The sequence below is a fragment of the Indicator indicator genome, chromosome 34, assembly GCF_027791375.1.
Source record: "Indicator indicator isolate 239-I01 chromosome 34, UM_Iind_1.1, whole genome shotgun sequence".
NCBI lineage: Eukaryota > Metazoa > Chordata > Aves > Piciformes > Indicatoridae > Indicator > Indicator indicator.
Window position 1 is genome coordinate 955910 of NC_072043.1, and position 21781 is coordinate 977690.

Below are 21781 nucleotides of genomic sequence, written 5' to 3' on the forward strand. Positions count from 1 at the left end.
GACTGGGTGATCTGTAAGGTCCCTTCCAACCCAACCCATTCCACAATTCTATGAACTACAGAATTTCCAAACTGCTCCACTTCAGCCCCTGCCAGCCCCGGGAGGAGACACAACCTAACCCCCGCTCATGTGCCCTCAGCTGACAGCAGCAGCTCCCTGGTGACACAGGAGGAGTCACAACTGGCACCAGAACCTCCTCAGCCAGGGAGAGCTTCCACCAGGAACTGCAACTTCTGCTCTGCTGGCAGCACTGCAGCAACTTCCCACAGCTTCACTTTCATGGGAAAACCAGGCAGGGCTGTGCTGTCAGCAGCAGAGCAAGAGGGGGAGCTGAGAGCCAGCAGGTCTGCAGCAGCTGCCCAGGGCTGCTGCACAAGCCAGTGAGCACCTGGGGAAGGCTTGAGCTGCTGCCTCCCCACCAAGTACCCAACAGCCCAGGAGCCCAGGCCCCCAGCAGTGTGATACTGCTTCCCTATCCCCTTCCAGTGTGCTTCCTCCTCCAAACACAAGCAAGAACACAGGCTCTAGAAACCTTTGCAAGGCCTCCACAGCATTCACCAAGTCACCTACAAAAAAAGAGGCACCAATTCCTGTGTCACAGCCATTCCCATTCCTGCTCCTGGGCAGCAGCAGCAGCTTGTCCTGCCAGGGGCAGTTTCTGCCCCTGCTGACCAGACCCCACACAGCTCCAGCACAGCCAACACCTGGGAGGGTAGGAGGCTGGAGAGGTGGGAGGGAGGCAGCCAGGCTGAAGAGGCACAGGGGATGGACTCACCCCCAGGCAAGCAAGGCATCATGGAAGGAGGTACTAAATACCCCCTGGACTACTCCTCCTTGGAGATGGCTCAGCACAGGGCAGCCCCTCAAGAGATGCCACTACACAGCTGGGGAAGGAACAGCAACAGCAGAGAGCTTCCAGCACTGCACAGCAGCAGCAGTCCCTCTCCTCCCTCCTCAGCCCCAACAGCTCCTGGAGACCAAAGCAACATCTAAAGAGCAGAGGAACAAAGGTGTGCTCCACAGTGCACCCAAAGCCCCCTCTGTCAGCCTTCACCCCGATGAAGAAAGGTGGCCTCAGAAACCACTCCAGGGGCTGAAGAGAGCTGGAGTTCTACTGGAGTCACTGGGATGACTTCTGGCTGGCAGCTGGGTGGAAAACAGTTTGTTCAGTAGGTCACCAGGAAGGCTTTGAGAACAGAAAGAAGAAATGAAGGATGAGAGGAGACAAAGGAAAGGGGGACAGAAGGGCAGGAGAGGAAGGAGAGACACAGGGAGGTGCCCTGCAGGTGCCCATTAATGCTGGGCAGGGGAGCAGCTCCAGCTCTGGTCCAGCTGTGGAACATCTGTCACAGCAGCACCAGGCTCCAGAAACCAAATGAAGAACTGCTGGCCTGGGCAGTACAGAAACTGCCAACTGTGCCCTTTATGCCACAGGGTCCAGCAGAGACAATGATGAATGCAGGCCTGCTGCCCTTTGGGATGATTAACATTCCCTTTCCCTGCTGTCCCCACCACTGCTGACCCACATTCCACTTGGGAAATGCAGTTGGATGTAAACTGTGCTGCTCTGCCAGCAGTGTGTGCCAGGCTGCTGGGGCCAGGCACATCCACCCCCAATCCTCCCTGCAAGGGGCACTCCCCACAGGGCTGGAGGCCTTTAACAGGAGAGCAGGCACCAGCCCAGCCCCTGCCTGCCTTTTTTTAGGGAAAAGGGGAGGTCAGGCAGGAATGCCGAGGCTGTTATCTTCAGAGGTCATGTCAAAGTCCACTTGATCTGGTAAATGTCCACAGAAAAGGAAAACAGCCTCCAGCAGCCCACCTTGAAACGCCCAGGCAGCAGCCCATGCCAGCCTGCACCACTGCTAACTGCACCACCTTGAGAAGGTCTCAGAAGCCACAAGACATCTCCAAGCTTACCCAGAGGCTCACTCTGGGATTCCTTTCCAGCCAGCAGCCCAGCACAGCTCCCGAGGAGGGGCCAGAGCAGCTTCTCTCTCCGAGAACGTGACATGGGGTCAGGTTTGCGCAGGGATTTGGTGGCTATATTTGAACGCTGCCCAGCTCCTCTGCACTGCAAGGGATCACCCTGGCAGGGGCTGCCAGCAGGCTCAGCCATCCAGCCCAGGATTCCTTCAGCGGGCTAGAAGGGACCCTGATGGCCAAAGCTTTGCTTTCTCCCAGGTCGTTGCCATGAAGCGGAGCCGATGACAGCCGGCGCTCAGCAGCCCTGCTCCGTGTTCCCACTGCCAGCCAAAAGCCCTTCCCATACACATTCACCCTTTCCAACCCAGTTTCCATCAGCGCCTCTGCTCTGACCTCACGAGTCCCAGAGCTGGAAGCAAGCAGCTCCTCTCTCCTTCCCCACTCCTGAGTCAGAAGCAGAGGCCCTGGCAGCAGAGGAAAAGTACTGGAAGGGCAGCGCTGGGGCTGTGCAGGCACAAAGCCACCCATTTGCTCACACTCCTCCTCACGGGCTGGGATTTGGGAGGAAACCTGACCTCAGAGCTGAGAAAGCTTCCAGGTCAAGTTTCAGCGCCTAGCTCAGCCTTGCAGGCACCGGGACAGCCAAACAGAGGGCAGCTGTTCCAGCCCAGGTATTTCCCCAGCCTAGGGATGCAGCCTCCCTCCTCACATGCAGAGCACAGCCCACAGCTACCACCCCGCCAGGAGAGACCTTCCTGCAGCCACTTCATGGTAGCAGCAACTACTGCAAGCTGCTGTCTGGCAAAGCAGGAGCTCAGCATCCTCTGCCACCACCCAGCAACAGTGCCAAAACCCAGCTCTGGCCAGCAGATCTCCAGGTACTCATGTGTGGTGCTGATCTTCACAAAACCAACTCTTCCCCACCAAAAGATGGTCTCTGCTTCAGTACCTGGCAAACCTCAGACTCAGCACCACTCAGCAGCAGCCCTGACTCAAGGAGGGAGGTTGAAATCAGAGCCACAGAGCTCCAGAGGCTCAGCCTCCTGCATTTGAAGCAGCTGAACTCCCCACCCCAGCTTCCACCAGCAGCTTTACGATAGGGACGACAACAGCCAAGCCCTGCACGGAGCAGCAGCTGGGGTGCAGGTGAAACTGTCCCATCGGGCACTTGAAGGCACAGAAACAGCCCTCAGATAGGCAAACACAACCTGCTTCTGAATGGAAGTGTCCAGGAGGTAGAAAGCAGCTGATTTTTAACTAGCCCCTGAAACCAAATTTCCTTCTCACCTGGGCAGAAAGGCAGAGTTGCACCAAACCAAAGCAAGTGGGCCCACACCGAGGGCTCACCACAACCTGACTCCTGAAACCGACAGCGCATAGGAGCCCAAGGCCCTCCACGGCCTGGCTGCAGCACTTCCAAGGGGCGACTGTGGTAGCCACGGGCCGGGGAGGTGCAGGGGCCAGGGGGATTCAGCCAGGGGCCTGTCTGCTCCCCAGCCCTGCTTCCGACCCCACCGCAGCCTGCAGCAGCTCCCGGCCGGGTGTGGGCTCCGCACTGGGGTATGCAGCAAGCCCACCCCTCGGAACAGGGAGTGACAGCAAACCCACGGCTGCTGCAGGGATATTTTTACTCATGGATCTCCCGTCCTGCTCCAAAGACTAAAGCAGCAGCTGAGGCTGCCGACCGGGAACGAAGCTCATGCCTAGAGCCACCTGCACGGCAGAAGCCCTCCCTCGGAAGCCCCTTTCTCACCGTGCTCCCTGCGGTTTGTCGCCTGGCCCTAGACGACTGGGAATCATTTCTCGGAGCCCTCCTTAACGGGAGGCTGACGGAGGTGCCCTTTACGTCAGATGGCATCCCCCCGAACCCCGCACACCCGGCGCTGGCTCCTTCACGGTTACCCAGGGAGAAACAGCCAAATGGAGACCGGAGCAGCCGCAGGACTGCCCGTGACAAAACCACGCCGAAGGAGGCGGAGAGCTTCCCCCGCCGCGGTGTCACCGAACCCGCGGCCACGGCGAGGGGTCCGCTGACAACTGGCCCCCTGCTCGGACCCACCGCAAGGCCAGGACCCGCATTTTCTGCGGCCGGGCACCGGCCCCGGCGCACGGCGGCCAGTCCGGCAGGCCCCGGGGAGCTCCGGCGGGCCCCGGCCGAGCCGCTGGCGGGCTGCAGACCGGCCCCACACCCGACGGGGCGGGCAGCGCACCCCGGCATCCCCCCTCGGCGGGGTCCCGGTCCCGGCAGCCCACACCGCGGATGGAAAGAGGCCCCACGCGTGCGGGCCGCGGCGGGCCCCTCACCTTGGCCCGGGTCACCAGGTGCGTGGCCAGCTTCACCACGGCGAAGTTGCCCTTGCCGATGGTCCGCTCGATCTCGTAGTAGCCGATGCGGGCGGGCCCGGGGGGCCGCGGAGGCGGCGGGGCCGGGGGCAGCCGCGGGGCCGGAGCGGGCCCCCCCGCGCCGCTCGCCGCCGCTGCAGCCACCGCCGCCATCTTGTTGCGAGGAGCAAACCCCCCCCCTCGGGGCTGCGGCACCGCGTGAGCTCATCCGCGGGGGGGCAGGGGGCGGGCGGCTGCCATGGCAACCCCGCGGGGCGGCGCCCTGACGCCAGCGCGGCCGTGACGCACACCCTCGCGTCACCGCCCGCCGCCGCTCCCCATTGCCTACCGGGCGGGGCGGCCGGGCAGCGCGCCCCCGCGTGGCGGGGAGGGAGAGCAGCACTGGAGCTCTGAGGTAAAATTGACGAGAAAAGGCGAAGGGGGCGGGGCCGGGCCCCGGTCCGCCCGCCGTGGCGTCACAGCTCAGCGCTGACGTCACCCAGAGGCGCCCTCCGGGACGGCGAGGATCCCCGGCCTGGCGGGGGAAGGAGTGGCCCCACAGAGCGGGTGTCGAGGTCCCCCGGCACGCCTCACTTCGCCTCTCCAGCGGGAGAATGACACCTCTGACGTCACCACCGGGGAATGACGTCATGGTGAAGCCGCTGCGGCCGGGCGCCGTCTAGAGGCCGGTGCGAGAGGAGCGGTGGGTGGGTCTTCGGACAGCGCGGCCGGAAGCAGCTCGGAGGAGACGAGCAGCAATTGGCTGCCGACCACGGCGGAAGCGGAAGCGCTGGCAGCGCAGGCGCGGTGTGAGCCCGGGCCGAGGGGAGGGAGGCGCCCGCCCGAGAGCGCCATGGAGTCGCGGGGGGAGCCGCTGCCGCCGTGAGTCCGCCGGGACGGGCCCAGCCCCGCCGGAGCAGCCAGCGCTCTGCTGCCTTCATCTACCGGTCCCGCGGAGTACGGGCTCGAGCCGCACCCCGCGGCGGAGCTCCGAGGGGTTCCCCGCCCTGCGAGAGGGCTCCTTCCCCCCATTGCAGGGACGGTGGGGCGCGGGAGGCCCGGGAGGAGGCAACCAGGCTGCCTCCGGCACCGCCCCGGGCGGCGGTCTGGCCGTAACCGCGGCGTAGGATGAAGAGCTGCTCTGGCAGAGCGGCTGCGGCGGCGGGAAGCCGCCCTTACAAACACTGCCCGCGATGAGCGGCACCTGGGGCCTGGGAAGGAGGCCCGCTGCTGTCACCTCTCCGCCCAGTGAGGGGGAGCTCCCTTTCAGCCCAGAGCACAGCTTCTTCGCCCCGATGTCACGGCAGCCCAGGGCTGCTACTTGGGCGTGTTTGGCCTTCGGGAAAAGGGCCGGGCTTTGCGCCGACCTAGGGCGGTAGCTGGAAGCGGGAGCAGCGATCGCTGTCCGATGCTCTTCGCGGTTGAGATCCCTTGGGATCACTGCCGCTGTGATGCGCTGGCCCCTGAAGCCAGATAATCCACCTGCACGGCGGAGCTCAGTGGTTGTAAGCTGGATATCTGCATACTAATAGGGGCTAATCTTCGGGCTGTTAGCATTTATTATTGCCGCCTTAAAGCCGTGGGTGGCTGAGGGCTGCTCTTGCAGATCATCCTCAGAAACCAGCTCCTCTTTGTCTCTTGTGGCATTGGGTTCACGTTCTGGACATCCAGCGGGTTGATGGCTTCCGGAGGACTGGCTGCAGAGTCACCCTGGCAGTCATGTGTGCAGTAACATCTCTTTAGTTGTCAGCCAGAAGTCAGCCCACACGGGAGCGGGCGTGGATTGTCCCCTGTGAGTGGCAGGAAGTGTGGTGGCTCCAGGACAGCCACTGGAAGTGGCTTCTCTGCCCTGTTCTCTCCACAGGAACAGGATGAGCCAGGGGAACTCCAACCCGGCCGCAGTGCCGCACGCCGCTGAAGATATCCAAGGAGATGACAGGTGGATGTCACAGGTAAGGCTGGGCAGGGGTCATACAAGGTTGAATCTTCTTTGTTGTGAGGTTAGGGGGCTGCACAGGCCTTGTCTGGCTGCCCCTCAGAGCCCCAGAAGCTCTGCTGCCCCAAGGCTGGCTGTGTGCCTCTGTCTGGTGGTGACCTGGAAGCTGCCCTGTGAAGCGCTCCTGTGAAGTCCCTGTGAGGACACTCCAGTTGGCCTGTGAGGCAGAAAAAACTGCCAGCCCCTTTAAGCAAAGTGCAGAGCAGGGCTTTCCAGCAGGGCTGAGGGAGTGACAAAGCAGAGGGAAGGTGTTGGGGCTGCCTGTCCCTCGCTGCTGCAGGCAGAAGCAGCTGGAGTACCCTGGCTGCAGTGACTGATTGCTGATGGCTCTTGTTCTGTAGTTGCTGGAGCTGATGGGTGCCCAACAGGCTCACATGTGGCTAGCCTGTGGAGCAGACATGATGCTCCTCTCACCACCACCCAGATGGTTGCTGGGGTTGTGTGGTTGGGACGAATGCCCAGCAGCTCAGGGGTTAACCCAGGGGAGCATGGTGGAGGGGATATGGCAGCAGGGGAAAGTGGTTGGGCAGCTGTCCCTTTCTGTCCTGCAGCAGAGATAGGCCTGATCAGGTCTAACCTTGCTGCTTCCTTCTCACAGCACAACAGGTTTGTCTTGGACTGCAAAGACAAGGAGCCTGACGTGCTGTTCGTGGGGGACTCCATGGTGCAGCTGCTGCAGCAGTATGAGGTATGGCTGGGGCAGGAGGATGGGAGGGCTGTGGGAATTGGAGCAGTTCTGCTCTAACCCAGTATCTGCTGCTCACATGTACTAAGGACAGTTTCTGCTGTTCCAATTTTACTGCCAGCCCTTCAGGTTTTTTCTGCTGATTCTTTGCCTGCCCAGTGCTTGTGCAAAGCCTTGCCCCTTGTAAGCCATCTGCTGTCTGTCCCTGAGGCCATCACTGACCTTCTCCATCCTGGCACATGTACACAGCCCCTTGCTGCCTCCTGGAATCTCAGCTTCCAGACTCCCCCTGAATTCTCTGTGGGGTATCTTGCATGGCCAGAACACATTTGGCCCCCTGGCACTGGGAGTGCAGCAGGCAGTGGCACATTTGATTCCCTCTGAAGTTCTGTTGAGGCAACAGAGACTTATGCTGCTCCAGCCTGGTGGCAGCTGGGAAGATTCCTTTGGCAAGAGCTGCTCCTCTCTCCTGCTTTGGTTACTTGGTGATGAAAAGGATCCCTTCAGATCAGAGATCCCTTTGTCAGGCTCCCTCTGCTTGGGGCAGCTCAGGACATGGGGGTCTGCTGCAGGTGCAGCACTCTCTGTGTGATGAGTTGGGCATCCCTCCCCCGGGGCCAGGGCTGAGCGCTTGAACCTCAGCAGCTCCATCCCTGCACCTCACCCTGGCTGTAAATGCCCTCTGTGGAGGTGAGGTTTGAGGGGAAGTCTCCAGGCTGCTACTCTTGGTTTCCTTGGGGCCATTTCTTGCCTGTCTAGTGCCTTTCTTTCAGAGCAGGATGCTGCTCTGAGGTGCAAATTGCTTTCTGATCACAGATCTGGCGAGAGCTCTTCTCACCACTCCATGCTCTGAACTTTGGGATCGGTGGAGACACCACAGGACATGTCCTATGGAGGCTGAAGAACGGTGAACTGGAGAACATTAAACCCAAGGTACAAGCAGAAAACCAAAGTGGGCAGCCCTGTGCTGGCTTAGAAGAGACCAGTGCAGCAAAAAGAGGAGTCTCCTGCTCTGGAGGCTTTCAGGACCCATTTGGATGCATTCCTGTGCGACCAGCTGGTACCCTTTGAGAAGTTTTCCTTTGAGCAGCCCTTGGCACCGAGTGCCCATCAGGTGCCACAGTGTGTTTGGCCAAACCAGACCTGTTTGGGCACAGACCTGCACGTGCCCTGCACGAGGCTGTGCTGCTCTGTGTGCAGATGGGAGGATGCCATCCACAAATGGAGATGACTTCCTCGTCCTGCTGAAAATGTTGGTCAGGCCTCTGATTGAGCAGAGCTGGGTGCAGTTTTGAGTGGCAGAGTGTCTGTCCAGCCTGGAATGCATTCTTGGCCTCCAGAAAGGGGTGGTGAAGTGTTTGATAAAGGGTTAGAGAAGATGCTGGGGGTATGTGGTGAGGATCAGCCTCCTGCTCCCAGCCTGCTGTTTAACCCTTGGTGGTCCTTTCAGACAGGCAGCAGAGCTGCATGGTTGGCCCTGCCCCGGAGCAGCTCAGACTGTGCTGTACAGCTCTGCCTTCCCTTCTCTGAGCTGTGAGCTGTGTTGGCAAAGAGGCTCTGAATGGGGTGGGCTGAGACATCCCTTTGGCTGGCCAGTAAAGCTCCAGCAGCACCAGCTCTCCATCCCTACTGAGGGGCAAATCAGAAGCTCTTCAGAAGCTGACACAGCTGCCAGTTGAACTCTTCCTGCAGCTGGCTGGGGGCAGATGATGTCCAGGCAGGGTTCTCAGGGTCAGCACACCCACTCTGACCTGTTGTGGGAAAGCTTCAGACCTTTTCTCTCCTCCCAGGTCATCGTGGTTTGGGTTGGGACCAATAATCACGAAAACACAGCAGAGGAGGTGGCAGGGGGCATCGAGGCCATCGTGCACCTGATAAACACCCAGCAGCCACAGGCCAAAGTCATTGTGCTGGTAGGTGTCCCTCGTGTCCCTTGGGGTGACAGCAAAGGGCTCTGAGGAAGGTCTGTGCCCAGGAGTGACTGATCAGACTGGGGAGAGCAGGGATCATCCCCTTGGCACTGCTGCCATCCCACCTAAAAGTGTTGGTGAAGTTGTCCTGGCAGGGGACAATACCTGCCCGGGTCAGAGCTGGCACTGGGAGTCCTGGCTGGCCTCTGTGTGTTGGCAGCTTAGCTGGTGCCTGTCAGTGAGGTGCTGGCAGGAACTGGGAGATGCTAAGGGGTGAGGAAGAGCAGGAGCCTTGCCAGTTGTGCCTGCAGCTCTGCTGGCCCTCTCAGCTGCATTTCACCTGGGTAAGAATGGACAAAGTGAGCCAAGAGAGCCTGAGAAGAGGAGGCTCAGGGGAGACCTTATTGCCGTCTGCAACTGCCTGAAGGGAGGTCGTAGCCAGGTGGGGGTTGGGCTCTTCTCCCAGGTAGCCAGCAGCAGAACAAGAGGACACAGTCTCAAGCTCTGCAGGGGGAAGCTTAGGCTGATCTTAGAAGTTCTTCCCAGGAAGAGAGATTGCCCTTGGAACGGGCTGCCCAGGGAGGGGTGGGGTCGGCGTCCCTGGAGGTGTTCACTCGGTGCCATGGTCTGGTTGATTCGTTAGGGTTGGGTGACCAGTTGGACTTGGTGATTCTGTGACCCAAAGTGACCCAGAGTCACAGAGAGTGGGCACTCCTGTGCCACCAGAGCTGTGCGAGCTCCCCTTTGCCTCCCTCCCGTGCCCAGGGCTTGCTACCTCGTGGCGAGAAGCCGAACCCTCTGCGGCAGAAGAACGCCAAAGTGAACCACCTGCTGAAGGGCTCCCTGCCCAAGCTGCCCAACGTGCAGCTGCTGGACGTGGATGCTGGCTTCGTGCACTCGGATGGCACCATCTCCTACCATGACATGTTCGACTTCCTGCACCTCACCGGGGGGGGCTACGCCAAGATCTGCAAACCCCTCCACGAACTGATCATGCAGCTGCTGGAGGAGACCCCTGAGGAGAAACGAGCTGCCCTGGCCTGAGCAGCTGCCCTGGCCTGAGCAGCATCACCCCAGCCCATCAGATCAGTTCTGTCACTGGCACTACAGAATCCTTCTTTCTTAAAGCACTTTCCATGGTAGAATGTGGCCGGATGCTCGTCCCTAGCATTTGGAGGGGGAAGGCTCATCTCTAACCAGGCTTGTACGTACCGAGGGCCGGCTGGCTTGGTTTTATTGCAGGAGGAAAATTAGCTGGAGGAGAAGAGTTTTACTTTTAAACCATTCCTCATTTCAACCCAGAACAGGACTGTTGCTCTGTGCCCCCCTCCTGTGTCTCATTGCTCTGTGATTGTCCTTAGCCCCCCTGTAGCCTGTCTGCCCCCTCCCCGCAGCTCCTAGGCACCATGCTCTGTCTATTAGCCTGGCAACAAGAATCACATTCCACTGGCCAAAGGCCACAGCAGGTGCATCTTTCCAAACCCAGTCCCACCTTTTCAGGTTTTTTTTTTTTGGGGGGGGGGGGATGTGTTATTTTGCTTTTGTTCTTTGTTCTCCAGGGGGTTTGAAGTGCCCCCAGGTTGCTCTCTCGCTCCTTTGCCAGGCAGCATCAAACTGGAATTCAGAAGCGTAAGGCAGCAGAGGGCTAACCCTGCTGCTCTTCCCCTCCCAGGCTCTTCTTCTTGTGCTTCTCTCTCCTCCCATGCAGCCTTCCCCATTGCCCTGGTTGCTGCTGGCTGTCCTCTTCTCCACTCCTCTCCGTGTGGGGTGGTGCTGACTGTTAGCAGGCACTGGGGTTAGGATATTAGCTGCCCAGTGAACAGTCACTTCCTCGCTGCTCTCATCCCACCGAGCTGCCTGTGCCACAGAGCCTCTTGCAGTGCTTTTCCTCCTCCTTTTTGGGTTTTAAGTATGACTCTTAGATATTTTTTTCTTCTTCAAGGGTACCCACACAGCAGCCCCTCTCTGCCAGGCCTAAATCACTCCGAAGCTTTACAGATCCCAAGGTGTAAATTTCTTTATGGCTTCTGTCTTACTTGTATCAAGATTGTCTGGAGTAGCTCCAGCCTCTCCCAGTAAGCAGTGCAGTCAAGGTGTAGCTTTTCCTGCCCCAGACACTGCTGCCTGCCTCCAGCTGAGGCAGCTGGAGGGGCTGGTGCCCCTCCTACAGGGGCTGGTAGGATTTTGAATTGGATTTTTTTTTTTTTGTTGCGACGCTGCTTGTAGTCTACTAAGGATTATAGAAAATGCAGAAGGTTCTCTTTTCCAGAAGGAAACTGGTTTGGACCCAAAAGGCAGAGCCCCAGATGGGTAGATAACCACTGCTGTTCCTCCTTGGCTTACCTGCTGCAGCTGGAGCTTGGCACTGCCACGCTGACCTCACTCTGCTGTAGTTCACCCGGTGCCACCAGTGCAGCTCCCTGTGACAGCAGGATCTGCATCCTGGCAGGTAAATCAGGGAGGAACAGACAGTGTGTAGCAAGCTCTTTGCCCCCTGCTGCCTGTGAGGGGGGCTTGTATGTGCAGGCTGCCTGCTGTGCCTGCTGCAGCCAGCCAGGAGCAAGGGTGCTGGGTGGGCTCAGTCTGCCCTTGGTTGCCATGCAGGGTGCTGCTGTTCCATGCCTTCTGTAAGCTAGGATTAAGGAATCCTTTCATGTCCCCATGACACTCACACCTCTCCCCTCCCCCCCCCCCCCTTCTCCTGTAGGTTTGATCCCAGCAGGATTCCTGCCTGGATTGCATGTGTAGTGTGTGTTTTGTTCCCAGTGTATGTGATCTGCACACAGATGATGGCGAGGCGAAGCGCTCCGTGTGCCAGGGTCAGCAGCAGGCAGGTTGGGCAGAGGAAGGATTGCCAGGCTGGGGATGTGCTGCTTCCCAGGGGCTCTGCTGCCTTGGCAAGTGAAGGCAATCCCAAAAAGATGCTTGCTGGAGAAGTTGAGGCGAGGGAGAGTGGAAAAGCAGATGTTACAACAGGCTGCAGTTGAGGATTCTTTGGAATAGGGTTTCTCCCACTCCCAGGAGACCAGGCAGAGCAAGGTCTCCAACTTAAGAGCCTTTTGGGCTCCTAGACTTGTGTGAAGAGGTCCTGTGCCAGCTTAATCTCTGTGTCCCTGCTTCCCTCCTTGCTGCCTTTGGCTAAAGAGATGCTACCCAGGAACTGCTCTCCAGCAAAGGCCCTGACTTCCAGCTCCTGGGCCATGAGTCAGCCTCTCTTGGCAGGGCACCGAGTGACCCAGGAGCTTTGGCAGCTCTGAGCCTGCTGCAGTGTGAGCAGGGCCAGCTCTGCTGGGGCTTGGCGGGCTGAGGTGCCACACTTGTGCTTGGTTCAGTGCTCACCACCCCCTCTGCTCCACCCATCTCCAGCACTGCTGGCACTGCCAAGGGGAAGCAAGGCCAGTGGCTTCTCTGCTGTTGCTGCCTTGTAAGAGCCAGCTCAGGGCTGGGAGGTTCTGTGGTTCTCCCTCCTCTCAGACCTTGTGTTGACAACCCAGTACCTGGTCAGTTCCAGCTCTGAGTGACCAAAGTCCCTCAGGGTTGCAGCTGGGCTTCTGGGCCAGCAGGACCCATGTGGGCTGGGGAAGAATCAGCCCTGGGGTCCTCTCCCCTCTGCAAAGACCCTGGTAGCATGTGGCAGCTCTGAGCCCAGCACTCCTCCGTGTGAGCATTGTCAGCTTCGCTTGTTGCAGCAGAGAGGAAACCAACCAGGTGTGGAGGGACAGCAGGAGGCTCTTGGAGCTTGCCCAGGGATGGGAGGATGACCGCAGAGGTGAGGAGGGGAGCCCAGACCCTGCGTGAAGTGAGGCTGCAGCCTCCTCTTGCTGCCTGCCCCCCAGCCCAGGCTGCCGTGGGGCAGAGGCTGTGAGCCTGCCGTGGGGAGCGCTGCCTGTCCGTGCGTGTCGCGATATAAACGTGGATGTTCACCCCAGCCTGTGGCCGTCTGTCTGTGCCTGTGTCTCCTTCCCTCTCCCTGTCGCTGACTCCTCACCTGTCTGTGGGCACCAGGGAGGTGCTGCCCTGCATGGAGCCACCCAAGCAACCTCTCACCACAGCGTTCTTCCCGTGGGGTCAGCTGGAGCCTTGCTCCTCCTGGCCCAGCTGCTCTGCTCCCTGTGCCATCCCAGGGCTCTTCCTGCTCTGTTTTTCCTCTCCTGTGGCCATGCAGAGCGTGGGTCCTGTGCCCTGGCTGGAGCCAGGTTGTGTGGGTGAAGGGAGCTGGCATCTTGGCCCTGGGCAGGACACCAGCTTGTGCCTGATTGCTCACTGGCTGCTTTTTGGTGGCCCTGTCCCAAGCAGGGAAGGCACAGCCCCACACAGCCTTACTCATGGTCACCCTGGAGCTCCAGCAGCTGCTCAGGAGCCAGGTGGAGTTGTGCTTCCAGCTCCTGCATGGGCATCTGTCTGTCCCCCAGCAAGTCATCTGCCAGCAGCGCCACCGCCCCTCACCTGGAAACAACCTGCAGACTGTCTGGGAATGCTTCGGGATCCTCCCTGAGGGGACCTGTAGAAATAAAGTGCACAATAGCAGCAGTGCCTTGTGTCTCTTTGCCTCCACCCCACAGAGCAGGGGCAGCCTGGGGGTGGCAACGTCAGCCTGAAAAGCAGCCTGGGAGATGACAAGGGACCTCTCTGTGCCCCCCACGCGAGGATGGTGGTGGCAAGCAGGCTGGGCTAGTGGCTTGGGCAGGCCTTGGCTGGGGAGGAGTCCCTGAGCCTGCTTGCAGGAGGGATCTGGAGCAGGATTCCCTCTGGTGAGCCAGGGTCGTTGCACACCCAGCAGCTGGTCTGGTTGGACCAGTGGCTGTGCTGGCCCAGCCCACTTGGGTCACTGGTGGGGACAGCTGGTGGCAGGTGCTTGCTGCCACACAGCGGAAGGTGACTACATCAAGGTGGAGGCCACTGGCCACAGTGAGCACCTCCCAGTGCTGCTGGCCGCAGGGGTGGACGTGGTGCCCGCACTGGGGAGGCCTTGCTCACACCAGTCCCCTCCCTGGGCTGGGCGGGTGGGTCCTTGTCCCATCAGAGGGGTTTGGGGTGGGGGGCAGCTGTGCATGGGGTTGGACATCACCCTGCAGGGTTGGGGCTCACCCGTGGGATGCCATATGGGATGGGGTTCGGGCTGGGGTTCAGTATGGGGCAGGAACTCACCTATGGGATGGTGCTTCCCATACAGGGTGCCCTGTGAGGTCCCATAGAGGCCAGGGGGTCCCCTATGGGGTGCCATATGGGGTAGGGCTGTGGCTTCCCCATCAGACCCGTATGGGGCAAAGGGTCCCTTCGGGAGCGAGAGCTTCCCCCGCCAGGTCCGCAGGGACCGGGGTTTCCCCGCTGTGCCGGGGGCTGCCGCAGGGGCCACTCCCCTCGGGCACGGACCGCCCGCTCCCGGGCCCCGCCTGCCGCCGCCGCCGCCGCGTCACTTCCCCGGTCTGGCCCTTCACCGGGTGACGCTGCGTGACGTCACCGCCGGTCCGTGTTTACTGCTGCTGTGTTCCGGGGAGATAGAAAGTACCGGGCAGCGCCACCGGGCACCGCCACCGCCGGGACCAGGCTCAGGCCACCGGCAGCGGACACCGGACACCAGACACCGGACACCGGGATCTTCCCGTAGCGCCCGTCCGCAGCGGCACCGGGTCAGCGCCGGCCCTTGCACCGGGGAGCGGAGATCGGTCAGCGAGGAGCGGCAGCGGGGCCAGCGATGGGGCTGGGTGCCCGAGCGCGCCCCGGCTGAGCCGTCGCGTCCCGTGCCGTCCCGTCCTGCCCTGGCGGACCTTGGCCGGCCGGGGAGGGGCCGGGGATGCTGGCGGGATGCCGGGCAGCGGGGCAGCCGCGCTGCTGGTCCCGGCAGTGCTGGGCTGGGCTCTGCTGCTCTGGTCCCTGCCGCCCACCCTGCCCCAGCCGCTGTCGCAGCCCCGTGAGTCCCGGCATGTGGTGGAAACCGAGGCCCTCTTCGACACCTCCTACACCGACTCCGTCAACGCCAGCCTGCTCCATATCTACGCCTTCAACCACACCGTCCGCAGGAACTGGGTGAGCTGCACCGCCGCTGCCCCCCGCCCCTGCTCCTTCCCCCGGGTTCCGCTGTCCTCAGCACGGTTCTCGCCTCACCCTCATCCTCTGCCACGAGTGCCGAGCAAAGTCCAGGCACCGTGGCCGGAGCTGCCCTGCCGACGCCGGGGCCTCCCGCTCTGCCCGCAGACCGAGGGCGTGCGGGTCTCGGTCAACGTCCTGTCGGACCACAAGGACTTGCCGGTGCTCTTCGTGGTGAGGCAGAAGGAAGCTGTGGTCTCCTTCCAGGTGCCCCTCATCCTCCGTGGGCTGTGAGTAGCAGCGGGGCAGGCACTGAGCCCCTGGCCAGCCAGGCTGGAGGGGTGCCAGTGGGCGCCAGCAAACAGGACTGGGGACCGGTGGGCACAGCACCCCTCTGCCCACCCAGGTACCAGCGGAAGTACACGTACCAGGAGGTGAGCCGCACGCTCTGCCAGCCCCAGACCAAGGCGGAGGTGGAGACCCAGAACTTCTACGTGGATGTCTCCACACTGTCCCTCAATGCCTCCTACCTGCTGCGGGTCACCCGTGTGGAGAACTTTGTGCTGCGGTGAGGAGAGGCCCACGGCCCTGCCCCCTCCCTGCCCGCCGGGGCCCTGTGTCCCCTCACCTGCCATCATCTTTCCCGTGCTCTCTGCAGGACGAATGAGAAGTTCAGCTTCAATGCCACTGCTGCCCAGCCACAGGTGAGGAGCAGCTGGCATGGCATGGCATGGCATGGCATGGCATGGCAGAGGTGCAGCACCCAGGGGGGCAGCATGGCCACCAGTGATGCTCTTTCCCCTCCCCAGTATTTCAAGTACAAGTTCCCCACGGGAGTGGACTCTGTGATAGTGAAGGTGACCTCAGCCATGGCCTTCCCCTGCTCTGTCATCTCTATCCAGGACATCCTGGTAGGTTTGGGGGGTGGGGGCCCTGCCTGGGTGAGCCATGGTGCCCAACAGGGCTGACAGCCCCTCCACCCCCACAGTGCCCTGTCTACGACTTGGACAACAACGTGGCCTTCATCGGCATGTACCAGACCATGACCAAGAAGGCAGCCATCACGGTGCAGGTGGGCACAGGGCTGTGCCACGGGGTTGTGCCGTGGAGCTGTTCCCCTCCTGGCCCCTGCCCAGCTCTGGCAGGCTCATGCCCCCCAGTGTGGCCTGACTGACCCCCATCTCACCCACTGCAGAAGAAGGATTTCCCCAGCAACAGCTTCTACGTGGTGGTGGTGGTGAAGACCGAGGATGAGGCATGTGGGGGGGCTCTGCCCTACTACCCCCTCTCCAAAAACGCCTCCCCAGGTATGCCCGGTGGGGGCTGGGGGCAGCAGAGCCCTGCCACTGTGAGCTGTGTGCTGGGGACAGGGTGAGGAGCAGTGTCACAGAGAGCTGAGCCCTTGGCCCCTGCCTTCCTGCAGAGGAACCTGTGGACCAGCACAACCGGCAGAAGCTGTTGGAGGTGATGGTGTCGCCTGCCATAACCTGTAAGCCTGGGAGGGGCTCTTTGGGGCTGGGGGGGTGCTGGGCCCCACAGGGGACCCCACAGCAGGTCCTGGGGGCTGCTGCTCCCCGCTGAGAGCTTGTGTTGGCTCTGCACAGCGGAGGCCTATGTCAGCAGCGTCCTCTTCTGCCTGGGCATCTTCCTCTCCTTCTACGTCCTCACGCTGCTCATCGCTTGCTGGGAGAGCTGCCGGTGAGTTCTGGCCGCCCCATCCCCTGGGGGTGCTGAGCCCCTGGGTTCTGTGCCATGTTCTTGGTGCAGGGTCCTTGGGGGTCCTGGTCCTTGCTGTGCCACCCACCCTGGCCACTCATGGCTGTTTCCCTCGGCAGGCAGCAGAAGAGGAAGGGGCTCCTGACAGCCATGGACTCGCCCAGCATGGACACAGGTGAGGGGCTGGTGGCAGCAGCATACTGAGGAGGCTGCTGGGGCGTTCCCAGGAGCTCCTCACTGTCCCCCTGAGCCCTGCTTGGCCCTCAGCTCCCTGGGGACAAATCCTGATATTGGGGGTACAGGGTCCTTCTGGGGCCTGGGCTTCACCACTCTGCTACTCTGGGGCTGGCAGGGCTGCGCTGGGGCTTGGCCACCTCACCAAGTCTGTCTCTTTCTTTCCATGGCTTCCTGGGGACTCCCAGCATCCCTACTGGGTAGGTGCCAGCATTGGCTCTGTCCTTTGAGCTCCCTCCTGTGCCAGGGCAGGGGTGTGGGGTGCTGCTTTGTGCCAAAAGGCTGGTCAAGGGTGCCAGGGGAGGCTGACAGGGACCCTCCTGTCTTGCAGGGCACAGCCGCAGCATCCCCAGCTCCTTCCTGGGCCATTCCCCCTACGACAGCTACGGTTATGGCTCCTTCGGTGAGTGCCAGGCACTGACTCTCACCTCCCAGCCTGGCAGCAGGTGGCTGTGCCCCCCATAGCCGTGCCCACTGCAGCCATGCCCACCCAGTCTGGCCATCCTTGCAGGAAACGGTTCCTCCAGCAGTGCCGAGGGTGTCACGGACAGCATGGGCTCGGTAGAGGTTGCCTACAGCTACGTGGGTGAGTGCTGGGGCAGCGGTGTGGAGGCTGGTACGGCTGCAGCCCTGCAGAGCTGGCATGCCTGGGGAGTGCTCAGGCTCCCCAACAGTGCAGAGCTGCTGGCAGTGTCACTGCTCTACCTTTCCACCGCCCAGGAAGGGTCCCTGTGTTGCCAACCCCTCCCTGCAGGCCCATGGGGGGTCTCCGTTGGTGCTGGAGATGGACAGGCACCGGGGTGCCCCCCTCGGGGCTGGCACCACCCCCGCCCCAGTGACTTTGGCTTTCCTTTGAAGGGCAGGAGCAGTTCAAGCGGCGCACACCCTCCGCCCCGATGAGGCCGCTGAGCATTGTCATGGGTAGATGCTGGTACTGGGCAGGGATGAGCCAATCAAGCCAAAATCTGCCCTGCCCCAAGCTTGTGCCTGCGGCGCTGGCACCTGCACGCCCTCCTCCCTCCCTCCAAGCAAGGGCAGCTGCCCACAGACCCCACAGCGGGCAGGGCAGGACCCAAGGGGCTGTGGGGCAGGACATCATCCTCCTGGCCTCACCCTGTCCCCGGCTTGGCAGAGCCCTGGGGAGCCAGGGCACGGGGCGATGCCCACACTGGCACAGCCAGCACGTGTCCCCAGCCTAGGGCAGTGCCGGCGCCAGCAGGCAGCTGGACCCTGTTGGCAAGGAGGTGTCTGAGCGGTTAATTGGGGGCGATTGGGGCTGGCGAGGGGGAGGCTGAGGCGGGCGGGACCGAGGGGGCTGTGCTGACGGCGCCGGCTCGGCCGCAGGGGAGCGGTCGCTGGAGAACGTGGCCGGGCGGCCGCGCCTGGACTCGCTCAGCTCGGTGGAGGAGGACGACTACGACACGCTGGCAGACATCGACTACGACAAGAACGTGATCCGCACCAAGGTGTGTTTCGCCGTCCCCCGCCGCCTGCCCCCGCCCCTCGGCCCGCCGGCTGGGACCGGCTCCTCCACCTGCCCCTTCTCCTTGCAGCAATTCCTCTGCGTGGCTGACCTGGCGCGCAAGGACAAGCGAGTGCTGCGCAAGAAGTACCAAATCTACTTCTGGTGAGTGGGGGGCAGCAGGGATGGGGGGCACAGAGCTGTGCCCGGGGATCCCCTGACACCACCACCACCCTCCCCGCTGCCTCCTGCAGGAACATCGCCACCATCGCTGTTTTCTACGCCCTCCCTGTCATCCAGCTCGTCATCACCTACCAGACGGTGAGTGGGGGTCCTGGTGGGGGCAGATGGGGCTTCTGGGTGCTTGGGGGCTGCTCTCCAGCTGCCGTGGGGATGTCCTCGGTGTCCCCACGTCCCCTCACCACCCGCTTTCCCCGTGCCCACCTGCAGGTGGTGAACGTCACCGGCAACCAGGACATCTGCTACTACAACTTCCTCTGTGCCCACCCGCTGGGGAACCTCAGGTGGGTTCGGGCTCGGGGGCACAGCGGGTGGCTGGGGGTCCCAGGGAGGGGGTGTCCCCAGCACCCACTTCGGGCTCGGGTCCCCTCGCAGCGCCTTCAACAACATCCTCAGCAACCTGGGCTACATCCTGCTGGGTCTGCTCTTCCTGCTCATCATCCTGCAGAGGGAGATCAACTACAACCGGGCACTGCTGCGCAACGACGCCCATGCCCTGGTAAGGGACAGGCATGCCCGGGGCGGAGGGGGCTGTGTCTCAGCTGCCCAGGACCCCCTGCCACATCTCCTCCCTCAACCTCCCACCCCCCCAGGAGTGTGGCATCCCCAAGCACTTTGGGCTCTTCTATGCCATGGGCACAGCTCTCATGATGGAAGGGCTGCTCAGTGCCTGCTACCACGTCTGCCCCAACTACACCAACTTCCAGTTCGGTGAGTGCTCCCCTGCCCGGCCCCCCTGCTGCCCACGCCAGGGCTGCCCTCGTCTGGCTCACCACCGCCCCCCTGCAGACACCTCCTTCATGTACATGATCGCTGGGCTCTGCATGCTGAAGCTCTACCAGAAGCGGCACCCGGACATTAATGCCAGCGCCTACAGTGCCTATGCCTGCCTGGCTGTCGTCATCTTCTTCTCCGTGGTGGGCGTGGTGAGTCTGGGGGCTGGGTGCCCACGCAGGGGGCAGCTGCTGGTGGTCCCCCACGGCTCACTGCCAGCTGCCCTGCAGGTCTTTGGCAAGGGCAACACAGCCTTCTGGATCATCTTCTCCATCATCCACATCGTGGCCACCCTGCTGCTCAGCACCCAGCTCTACTACATGGGGCGCTGGAAGCTGGGTGAGGCGTGAGGGGCACTGCTGCAGGCAGGGTGGGTGGGGGGCAGCTCAGTGGACCCCCTCCCCCACAGCGTGACCTCTCCTCTCTGTTCGCCCCAGACTCAGGCATCCTGCGCAGGATCCTGCACATGCTGTACACGGACTGCATCCGGCAGTGCAGCGGTCCCATGTACGTGGTGAGTGCTGGCACCATGCCTGGTGGCACTGGGGGGGTCCCCAGCTGGGAGCGCTGCCCCCCCCCTCACAGCCCCCCCCCCTCCCGCCTTTGCAGGACCGCATGGTGCTGCTGGTCATGGGCAACATCATCAACTGGTCAGCTGTAAGGTGCAGAGCACGCATGCCAGACCCTTGCTGCTCCTGCCAGCCTGGTCCCCATCCCTGCTGCCAGTCCTGTCCTGCTCCTGCAGCATGGCCCCCCCCAGCCCTGTGCCCTCTGCTGGGGCTGGGCTGAGGGCAGCTGTGAGCTAAGCACAGAGTGTCCCTGCTGGAGCTGTGGCAGCCCCAGTGTCCCCACACGACCGCACACACTGGCAGGTGCTGGGCCGGCATCTCTGGGGACAGCAGGGCACTGGGGCATGGCGGGGGCACCCGTGGGCTGTGCTGACCCTGCTGCCTCTCCCTGCCCCCCCAGTGCTGCCTACTGGCCTCATTGTCCGCCCCAATGACTTCGGCTTCCTACCTGCTGGCCATCGGCAATCTGCAACCTCCTCCTCTACTTCGCTCTTCTACATCATCATGAAGGTGTGAGGCCTGGCTGCGTGGGGGGCTGCTGCCCGGTAGGGAGGGCAGGGTTGGCATCCCTGCCGCTCTTCTTGAATGGGCCTCGGGGCATGCCCGGTAGGGAGGGCAGGGTTGGGCATCCCTGCCAGCTCCTGCCTCCCGTTGACCCTGGCCTCTCCTGCAGCTCCGCAGCGGTGAGCGCATCCAGCTCATTCCCTTGCTCTGCATTATCAGCACCTCGGTGGTCTGGGGCTTCGCCCTCTTCTTCTTCTTCCAGGGGCTCAGCACCTGGCAGGTGAGTGGGAGAGTGTCACAGCAGGGTGGGCAGAGGGGCCAGGGGCTGGCAGGGTGGCCAGGGGCTGGCAGGATGACTGCCTGGCCCTGTCCCCACCAGAAAACACCAGCAGAGTCCCGGGAGCACAATCGGGACTGCATCCTGCTCGACTTCTTTGATGACCACGACATCTGGCACTTCCTCTCCTCCATCGCCATGTTTGGCTCCTTCCTGGTAGGTGCTGGCTGCTGTGGGCACGGCTGCCTGCTGCCCAGCTGCCCGCTGCCCTGGCTCACCGTGGCTCCCCTCACCCGCAGGTGCTGCTGACACTGGACGATGACCTGGACTGTGTCCAGCGGGACAAGATCTATGTCTTCTAGGGGCCTGCAGCTGCCCACTGCCCTGGCACCGTGCCAAATGCCTGGCTGCAGCCCTGGGAAGGGGGGTACCCTGTCACCCTGCCCTTGGGGAGGGAAGCCCACGCTGGGGGTACTGCCAGCCACTCCGTCCCACTCCCCGCACAGTCTCGGGGGTCCCTGGTTGTGCCTCCTCCTCATTGCTGTTTGTCTGTCCCCAGGCTCGTTGCAGCCAAAAGAGGGCTGGGGGCACCTCTGGGGGGCACCTGTGCTTGGTGACAAGTGACACTGGACAAGGTGCTGCTGTTCTGTGGCCGTGTGCCCCTGGTGGCAAGCACGGTGCCAGCAGCCCCGTGCCCCCCCGGGCAGGCGGGTGAGGGTCTCTCTTCAGTGCCTGAGTCGTATGGGTGGGAGGTGGGGGGCGTGCGGCCGCGGGGGCGGTGCGGGTCGGGGGGGAACTGCCGCTCTCGTGCCCCTCGGTGTCCCCAGCGGGGCGCTGGCCACTGGCTGTCCCTCCGTCGCCGCTCCCCGCGGGTCTGCTGGGAAGGGACTCGCATTAAAGTGTCTGCACTTTGCTGCTGCCTGCTGCCTCCTGCCTGGGCACTGGGGGGCACGGGGAGCAGCCGGCCCTGCCTGCGGTGGCAGCCCCGTTCTGCTCTGGCATCAGCTTTTGCTTCCCAGTGGCACTGTGGCAGAAGCAGGGCTGCTGCTCCCCTCCTGCCCTGGAGACCCTCCTGTATGACGTGGGGGAAGTCTGTGGAGAGGAGCCTGGGGATGGCTGTGGGATGGAATCAGAACTGTTTG

The 21781-nt window shown here is 62.3% G+C and overlaps 3 protein-coding genes across 5 annotated transcripts in view; 2 read left to right on the forward strand and 1 right to left on the reverse strand.

The window, feature by feature from the left end:
* The window catches only part of SIK3 (SIK family kinase 3), a 62017-nt gene extending 57707 nt beyond the window's left edge, over window positions 1–4310 (reverse strand). For 2 of the 3 annotated variants that reach the window (XM_054395711.1, XM_054395710.1), the window contains exon 1: window positions 4228–4310. The gene's annotated coding sequence lies outside the window, so the exon portion shown is untranslated. The remainder of the gene's footprint in view (window positions 1–4227) is intronic. The other variant, XM_054395708.1, reaches the window with a different exon arrangement.
* Window positions 4311–6052: 1742 nt separating this feature from the next.
* On the forward strand, window positions 6053–10316 carry PAFAH1B2 (platelet activating factor acetylhydrolase 1b catalytic subunit 2). Its single transcript, XM_054395628.1, has 5 exons — window positions 6053–6197; window positions 6840–6929; window positions 7743–7859; window positions 8717–8839; window positions 9602–10316. Exons 1-5 carry the CDS (start codon window positions 6117–6119, stop codon window positions 9878–9880), a joined length of 690 nt encoding a protein of 229 aa, XP_054251603.1. The 5' UTR covers window positions 6053–6116; the 3' UTR covers window positions 9881–10316.
* Window positions 10317–14641: 4325 nt separating this feature from the next.
* Window positions 14642–21370, forward strand: SIDT2 (SID1 transmembrane family member 2). The gene is given in 31 exon segments (XM_054395721.1): window positions 14642–14863; window positions 15032–15153; window positions 15270–15431; window positions 15522–15567; window positions 15673–15774; window positions 15852–15935; window positions 16059–16170; window positions 16287–16352; window positions 16468–16561; window positions 16699–16754; window positions 17002–17013; window positions 17145–17216; window positions 17325–17399; window positions 17672–17734; window positions 18158–18279; window positions 18367–18440; window positions 18530–18596; window positions 18726–18799; window positions 18891–19014; window positions 19109–19226; window positions 19305–19441; window positions 19520–19628; window positions 19727–19803; window positions 19899–19953; window positions 20259–20296; window positions 20298–20321; window positions 20323–20349; window positions 20351–20368; window positions 20532–20642; window positions 20742–20855; window positions 20939–21370. Coding segments are annotated over 31 exon segments (2640 nt in total). The 3' UTR covers window positions 21002–21370.
* The last annotated feature ends 411 nt before the right edge of the window (window positions 21371–21781 follow it).